The sequence below is a fragment of the Schistocerca nitens genome, chromosome 8, assembly GCF_023898315.1.
Source record: "Schistocerca nitens isolate TAMUIC-IGC-003100 chromosome 8, iqSchNite1.1, whole genome shotgun sequence".
In the NCBI taxonomy this organism is placed as follows: domain Eukaryota; kingdom Metazoa; phylum Arthropoda; class Insecta; order Orthoptera; family Acrididae; genus Schistocerca; species Schistocerca nitens.
The window spans coordinates 37,877,857-37,886,701 of NC_064621.1; the positions used below are offsets into that span (position 1 = coordinate 37,877,857).

The 8,845-nt window shown below is 40.7% G+C and overlaps 1 protein-coding gene across 1 annotated transcript; it reads right to left on the minus strand.

Moving 5' to 3' along the window:
- Positions 1-7,359: 7,359 nt before the first annotated feature.
- On the minus strand, positions 7,360-7,944 carry LOC126199129 (uncharacterized). Its single transcript, XM_049935884.1, has one exon. The coding sequence runs from the start codon at positions 7,942-7,944 to the stop codon at positions 7,360-7,362; it is 585 nt and encodes a 194-aa protein (XP_049791841.1).
- Positions 7,945-8,845: the final 901 nt, after the last annotated feature.

The following is an 8,845-nucleotide window of genomic DNA, read 5'->3' on the forward strand; positions in this document are numbered from 1 at the left end:
CTCATTAGTTAAACTCAGTTATCACTGGTGATGAGTCGTGGATTTTTGAGTATGACCCTGAGGCAAAAAAAAAAAAAAAAACAGAGTTCAGAGTGGCACACCCCATCATTGCCCCATCCCAGGAAGGCATGCGTGAGCAAGTCCAGGATCAAAACCATGCTCATTGTCTTCCTTGACATCAGAGGCATTGTCCACCATGAATCCATACCTACTGTGACTACTGTGACTACAGTGAACTCAGCTACTTGGAAGTGCTCAGAAGACTGAAAAGGAGGGTCTCATGCTGCTGAAACGACATCAAGGACACCTGGAAAGTTCACCACGACAAACTGCCGAATCACAGTGCATTCATTGTCAATGACTTCCTGGCCAGGACTAAGACCCCCATTGGCTCCCCAGCCACCCTACAGTCCTGACCTGGCTCCTGCTGACTTTTTTTTTGTTTCCTCAGTTAAAAGGAGTCATGAAAGGAAAACATTGGGACACAATTGAAGCTTCCAGGCAAATGTTACATCAGCTCTAAAGGACATTCCAGAAAAGGCATTCCAGGATACCTTCCAGGCATGGAAACACCACCTCCAGAAGTGTATTGACACAAGAGGGTGCAGTTTTGAAAATGTTTGATTATTTGTATGAATATATTCAATAAATGATTTTCTATGAATCTGGTTGCATTACTTATGGAACGCACCTTGCATATGCCTCCATAGAAGCCCTAATCTCTCTAATCTCATTCACATGGTCCTTAAGCAAAACGTATGTTACCAGCAGTAGGATCGTTCTGCAGTCTGCTTCAAATGAAGGTTCTCTAAATTTTCTCAACAGTGTTCCTCAAAAAGGACATAAAATCAAATACACAAAATTCCTTGGGATAATAATCAATGAAAATTTAAACTGGCAGAAGTACACAGAATATGTAAGTGGAAAGCTCAGCTCTAACCTAAATGTTCTCAATAATCTCAGCTTCCTAAAAGAAAAAAATATTATGAAAATTACATACTACTCAGCAACTCATTCCACATTAAGCTATGGCATAGTTTTGTGGGGGGCACCTTCAAAACTAGCCTAAACAGAGTATTCAAAATGCAGAATAGAGCAATAGGAATAATAGCCAACCTTAAGTGGAGAGAATCATGGCTGTTAGCATTCAAAGCACTCAAAATACTAACACTACTGAGAATTTACCTTCATAAACTCTTGTAGTGGACAAAATTCAAATATGTATCCAGTATTCAAGATGCCAAGCCCCATCACAATCATGACATTAGGAAGCAGAACTGCTTCCATGAACCCAGATGTAACACCATGAAGTTCAAAACAAAGTCATCCTATGCAGGTCAAAAAGCCCATAAAAATTTCCTTCATACTTGAGGTAGATAAACAACAAAAACATTTTCAAAAAATCTCTCAAAACATTTTTGATAGAAAACTGTTACTATAGTGTAAATAATTTCATGTGCATAGCAGAATAATCCAAAATTGGCATTTTAATAGTATGTACAAAAATAGACATAGACGAGTTTGAGAAGTAAGAAATGTACTAAAGTAAGACAAACTGCAAAGTAATAGTGTGTAATAAATACAGTATATCTTACAAAGCCACAAAATATGTAAAAAATAACTGTCCAACTGCATAGAAATATATATAGTATAGATTATGTAAGCAAATTATAATTAAAGTGAATGATATGGTAATATAATATTGATGTATACACTAAATTTGGTAAATGCTGGTTATTAAGCATATTATATTATTTCAATACTTGTGATACTAATTTGACTTGCTCCACACAATGTATGTTGTCTACAGATCCAATGAAAATAAATAAATAAACATACTTACATACTCTACAAGCCAGCATGTGATGTGTGGCTGAGGGTATCCTGTACCACAACTAGTCACTTCCATTTCTATTCCACTCACAAATACAGTGAGGGAAAAACAAGTATCTATATGCCTCTGTACAAGCCCTAATCTCTCCAAGCTTATCCCCATGGTATTTATGCAAAATGTATGTTGCCAGCAGTAGGATCGTTCTGCAGTCAGCGTGAAATGCTGGTTTTCTAAATTTTCTCAATAGTGTTCCTCAAAGAGGTGGTTGCTTTCTCTCCAAGTATTCCAATTTAAGTTGCCAGTCTCTGTTATACTTTCATGTTTTTCAAAACCTATCAGTAGCGGCCTGCCTCTGAATCTTTCTTTAAACTGACTTGCTGTTTTGCACGATATGGTGTTCTGGTTATCAGTTATACATTTGGTATGTGTGAGGATGAAAAGATCACACTGATTCTGTCAAAACAACTAATGAAAGCTATGGTAACAATTATGGAGAAAGAGAAGTTTGAACAGTGGAAATGAGACAGATTTGATGCATATTATGTTGGACCAGATGTAACGAGGGCATAAGCTGTCACATAGTAGAATTTCAGAGTAGATTTTTAAAATTAACACCAAGCAGTATTGAATTTCAGTGGTGCCAAAATAGAGCTGAGAATAAATGGTATTTTTGTGTTGTTAAGGACAGTTGCATAAATCAGTATTTGGACTGGAGACCACAACAAGAACATGATTTGAAAACTCATGATATAGATGGAGTGACAAGTATCAGTCAACCAGTTCCAACATCTTGTCTCAAACCAACTGAGCTAGGATCTATTGATGGGGGTAAAGGTGAGGTTGGAATGTCATGCTGTGATCATGTACACATCACGTCTTGAATTGTTTTCAAGACAGCTTTCAGGCAGATTAAAATGGTGTGCCCGACTGTGGCTGAATTTCAGGAACTTCATCTTTCACCGGCAAGGGCTCTACCACATGAGCTACTCAAATATGACTCATGACCTTCCCTCACAGCTGGATCTCTGCAAGTATCTCATCTCTTACCTTCCACATTTCACAGACATTCTCGTGTATACATTGTGGGACTAACACTCCTGAATATCATCCCTCAGGTTGTGGCTAAGCCATGATTCCAAAATATTCTTTCTTCCAGGAGTGCTAGTTCCAGAAAGTATGTAGGAGAACTTAAGTGATGTTTCAAAGGTATGAGATGAAGCCCTGGTAGAAGTACAACTGTGAGGGCTGTTCATGTGTTGTTGTGGCAGACTTACGCAAAGTTGCGAAATGCAGTACAGCTGACGCTATACCTCTGTCTTGCACTCTAAGAAAGTCTCCGTCTAACACAAATCCGCGTGCTAAGCATTTCTCTTGCCTGTTGTGTGTAACCAGGCCATTGCCCCTGCATGATGACAGATTCCGATATATGTGCAATCCTCTTACCTCTTGGCTAACCTACTGCCTCTGGCTCTTGGCATAGGCAACAAAACTTTGACAATAGTCCACGTTTCCAACTATTTACTATTCCGCAACACTACACATGATGCAGAAGCGTAGGCAATATCCTGTCCAAATGTTTTACAACACAAAAATATCTCATCCATCTTTTAAATAGAAACAAGGGGTAATGTGGATTTCATATGACATTGCCCATGCACTGACTTAAGAACACTATCCAGAAAACCATACAGTTACTTGTGGAAGTAACGAATTCCTTTGTCATGCAGTGCAACACTTCACACATCCATCAAAATTTAATGGCGGACCCGATATCCCTGTAGATGTCCCTCCCTGTAGATGTCCCACATTTACCATTGGTGGGCATACCAGTAGGTTGACACTTCAATGTTTATAAAATTAACCACTGTTGCAAATATAGACAACAATCAGTTGTATAATTGAATGACGACAATGAAAATGTCTGCCAGACCGGGACTAACCCAGATTTTCCCTTATCACACACGGTGCCCTTAGCACTAGTCTATTGGAATATGATTCATGGGCAGACCCAAACTTCCTTATATTGTCAACCATGTGTGTTCAACTCATTCTTGGATTCATTACGTATATTACTGTGCAGTAGAAATATTTTAATTTTTAATTGAAAGTTGCTTATGCTGGGTCAGCAGCTACATACACTAATGCAGTGCCTATGTTGTTCACAAGTATGATGCAGTGTTCATTTGGACATGCATGTGTGCCTGAAGGAACGTTGCACCATGTTTCTGACCATCACAAGCACTGCATTACCTCACTCTGATGTTCAGGTTTGCATGATTCACAGGTTGTATAAGGAATGAGGTTATTACAACTAATATACTGTTATGGCTAGCAGTTTTCTTCAGACTTTCAGCAAGACTGTCTAAGAATCTTCTTAGTTTTCTTCAGACTTTCATCAAGACTGTCTAAGAATCTGCAACAATTGTTGTAGCCATGACAAGTAATATGGGTGTAAAAAGTATCCAAGCTTTTGTTGATAAAAGTACAATATTTTCTGAACCAAGAGCAGTTGCTTTTCCTTCAACATTACATCTGTTGAAGCTGTTGCAGAGCCATTTCATAGACAGAGGTATTATACTATGTAATGTACTGAGAGTAAAAAGTTCCTGTACCACATTCTTCATAACTGATCAAAAGAATGGCCTAACAGTAACAAACTTCATTGCTTACGTATTGCTTTAGTGCAACTGGATGAGCAAGGCACAATGTAAGGATGACATCACACCTATATTCATGCCTAAGAGTTCAGTCCTTGAAGTACATTCTATGCAAAGACACTAAGAGTAATTCTACTAAAGTCATTATTGACAACTGTGATGTACTGAACTGAAGAATTTCAAAAGATAAATATTCACCAGTATGCAATGGATTTGGAATCAATCTTCCAATTCAGCAGAATACCATAAAAAAATGTTCTATGTCTTATATTGACTGGTACATTGCTAAGCTGAAGGCTATTGGAAGCCAGCAATGGAACTCTAGGACTGGAAACCAGACACACAAGGCAGAGAGCAGGCAGAGTGATAGTATGCAGGATACCAGAGGGAAACAGTATTCCTAGTGGCCTGAAAATTGCAGAAACACTCTGCAGCTGCTTTTTTAGCGGAGAAGTTTCACTTCAGAAAATGAAATGGCAACTCCATCCACCACCTCACACACACACACACACACACACACACACACACACACACACACACACACACACACACACACACCTGCCCACAAAAGTAAACACACAAAAAGTCTGAGCATAGGCAGCAGACTTGATACTTGCATATGATAACTACAATTTCAGTGTGTTTACACAGGTTAGAATGAGATGTGAAATGGGTAACAGTGCTGTGACATCACTCCCCACACGAGAGGCCTCAGGGCAGTGCCACGTGATGTAGAACACAGTTGTTGCAAGCCATAATAGGAAGGGCAGCGACGTTTATCTTTCAGGTCAACGCTGTTGCAACCAAACTTGCAAAGTCTGTTAACATAACAGTCAGAAACATCACCACCTATAGAGTGGGGGAGGCGGTGCGGGGGGAGAGGGGCATGGGGAGGAGAGGGAAGGATCTAAAGTTGGTTCACCAGAGACACCAGGGAGGTGCACATCCAGACTGCCTGATGCATGTAAAGTGTCAATGGATTGGTGGGCTGGACTGCCATATTCCCTTAAAACATGCATTCTTTTTATTCAGGTCGAGTTCTCAGTCCAACCATTGGGGCACCAACTCCATGTCACTCATCCTCAGCTTCTACATCCACATCTACATCTTAATCTGTACTCAGAAAACCGCCATCATGTGCATGGCAGATTGTATGTCCCAGTCTACCAGTCATTAGCTTTTCTTCCTGATCTATTCACGTATGGAGTGTGGGAGGAATGACTGTTTGAATGCGTTAGTATTCTAATCATATCCTCATGATATCTATGTGAGCAACATGCAGCGGGCTTGTAGTACATCCGTAGAGAAATCATTTAAAGCCGGTCCTTGAAGCTTTGTTAACAGACTTTCTCGGGATAGTTTACATCTATCTTCAAGAATCTTCCAGTTCATTTCCTTCAGTATCTCTGTGACACTCTCCCACAGATTAAATAAACCTGTGGCCATTCATGCTGCCCTTCTCTGTATATGTTGAATAACCCCTGTTAGTCCTATCTGGTAAGAGTCCCACACACTTAAGTGATATTCTAGGATGGGTCACACAAGTGATTTGTAAGCAATCTCTTTTGTAGACCGATTGTACTTCCCCAGTCTCTTTCCAAGCATTAATCCTGACTTTTTCTGCTGTTTGTTGTCAGTCCATCTCTCTGCCAGTTTTCCTCATGGTTTTGGTCCTTGTGGGTTGATGTAGAGCACTGTTTTTGCAACTGAGTTGTCTTGCTTTCTCATAATGTGGATGTACCAACTGAGACATTCTTCCCTCACTTTTTAGGTGATTGGCGAGACACCAAGCCTTTGCTGGACATCTGTATTGTTTATGTGGTCACATCATGTCAGCCCCATGGACAATTGACATCTTCATCTCCATGGTGTGTAATATTTGCTCCTGTTGTTTTGTCACAGAGCAACACTCAGTCCCATACATTGATGCTGGGCATACCATGGTCTTATATACTTTTGCCTTTAGATACTGAGGCATCTTTTTAATGCAGAGGACTCCAGTGACCTGTCATCACTTGGACCAAGCTACATTCACCCTCACCCAAATATCAAGAGTTGTGTCGCAGAATGAGGTGAAAACAGACACAAGGTACTTAAAATACATGGTATTCTACAGGTAATTTCGCTGATACTTGTGGTGCCTCTGGTTTTGGAGCCACATTCTAGGTACCCGGTCTTCTGGACATTGAGGTGGAGTCCATTTTCAGCCAGTCTGTCCTTCCACATCTGAACCTGTTGCTGGAGTTCAGGGTGGGCCTGGTCAGCAAGTACCACATCGTCTGCATAAAGAAGGATACCAGAATGTGAAGTCTGTATGTCAGCTGTTGCTGTATCCATGCAAAGGATGAACAGCAATGGTGAAAGGGCAGAACCCTGATGAACACCCACAGTGATACTGAAGGGTGGAGAGGTTCCAGCAGGACTCCAAACAACACTAGTGGAATTACGGTACAAAAGGTGCACTCAGCTTACAAACTCTTCAGGGATGGTGTGGAAGTGAAGAGCTCGCCAAGTAAGATCATATGGGATATGGTCAAAAGCCTTTTCTAGGTCTAGAAATGCCATTTGTACACTCTTCTGTCTCTCTCTGTGTTTTTCCATCAAAAGGCGCATGGCATGTATAGGATTGATGGTGCTGCATCCCTTAACAAATCCACACCGGTTTAGTGTTACAGTGACAATACTTGAGTCTGCTATCAAGTACCTGTTCAAAGACCTTTAAAGTATGACTGAGGAGTAGAATAGGGCAATAAGTCAAGCAATTGTTCACATCTCCTTTTCCTTCCAGATTGGTACTGTTATGCTAGTTGCCCATGTTTGTGGAAGTTGTTTTTTGGTGAAAATTTGGTTGAAGAGTGAGGCAAGGAATTATGACGCAGGCTTTCTGAGAATTTTCCTGATTTCTGCTGGTAGGTCATCTGGGCCAGTTGGTTTTCCATTTTTCATCTTGCTGATGCCAAGCATTACTTCCTTAGATGAAATCGAAGGGACGGGTCCTAAGGTAGCATCAGGATGCATAATCTCTTTGTTGCTGATGTTATGAAAGTAGTCTGCCCAATTCTGGAGAATAGATTGTTTGTCTCTTAGCAGTTTGGCTTTGGCTCCATTGATGAGCATGACGTGTCCAATGTACTGAGCTGAACAGCAATGTGACTTAGCAAGACAGCAGATGATGTTTTCTCCCAATGGTGTGTCATGCTGGTCATACAGTGTCTGGTAGTATTGCTCTTTTGCTGCAGCTACTGCTGTTTTTACTGCTGATTTAAGGTTGCGATATTTCTGGAGGTCAGTGTCAAGTCGTGAGTACCACCAAGTCTTGTATGCCATCTTCTTCTCCCTGATTGCTTGTTTGACTTTGTGTCCACCACCAGGTTTGTTTATCAATGTATTTTCTTCCAGGTATGGTTTTTCCCAGCATTTTTGTTGCTGCTTGATGTTTCTGTTCCACAGCATCTTTCCAAATATTCAACCGACTGATCGGTCTTCACGGAGAAGTTTGTGAAGGCTGTCATCAACTCGTTTTGCTGGGTATTCATTCGTCACCACTTAATTCACTGAGGCCCAGTCTTAGATTGAGGTTTGTGTTGTATAACACACTTACAAATATCGAAGACAAGCAATCAGTGTTAAGGGGTGATGCAGTCATACGGAATTACTTTGGTATCTGTTACCAGCTTCATGTCTTGTTAACAAACTAGCCAATAATTGATCTGAGTAGCATGACCTCCACTTGTATAAGCAGCCAGATATGTTGGCCTCTTTTTAAAGTATGTGTTGGTCACAATGAAATCATATGCTTCTGCAAAATCAAGTATCCGACATCTATCATCGTTCCACACACTGAACCCATGTCGTCCATGGCATCGCATATATCCTTCTTTGTTAGCCCTGACATGTCCGTTTAAATCTCCTCCAACAATAGTGGACTCACCCTGTGGAATTGCTCGAAGGAGGGCTTCCAGACTGTTCCAGAACTTGTCCTTGTTATCCTCAGTGCATCCAGTTTGAGATGCATAGCAAGATACAATGTGGGCAGTGATAACTGTTGAGTCAATCTTGATAGACATAAGCTTTTTGGACACCCTGTTGACACTGGTGACATTGTTACACAAGTCCTCGTCGACGACTATCACTTCACCGTTTTGTGTATTGGTACCATGACAGATGAGTTTGTAGCCATCTCCGATTTATTTTGCCTTTGAACCTTTCCACTTGGTGTCCTGGCCGCAGGCAATGTTGGCACGTTTGTTTTTAAGCATTTCTGCTAGTTCACAATGTTGGCTGGTCAATGTACCAATATTGAGAGTAGTAAATCTCATTAGTTGTACTTCCGCAGCATTCTACCAATAAACCC

What these genes read in the sequence shown, in the direction of transcription:
- LOC126199129 (XM_049935884.1), bottom strand. Translation starts at nt 7,944, where the DNA reads ATGCTGTGGAACAGAAACATCAAGCAGCAACAAAAATGCTGGGAAAAA.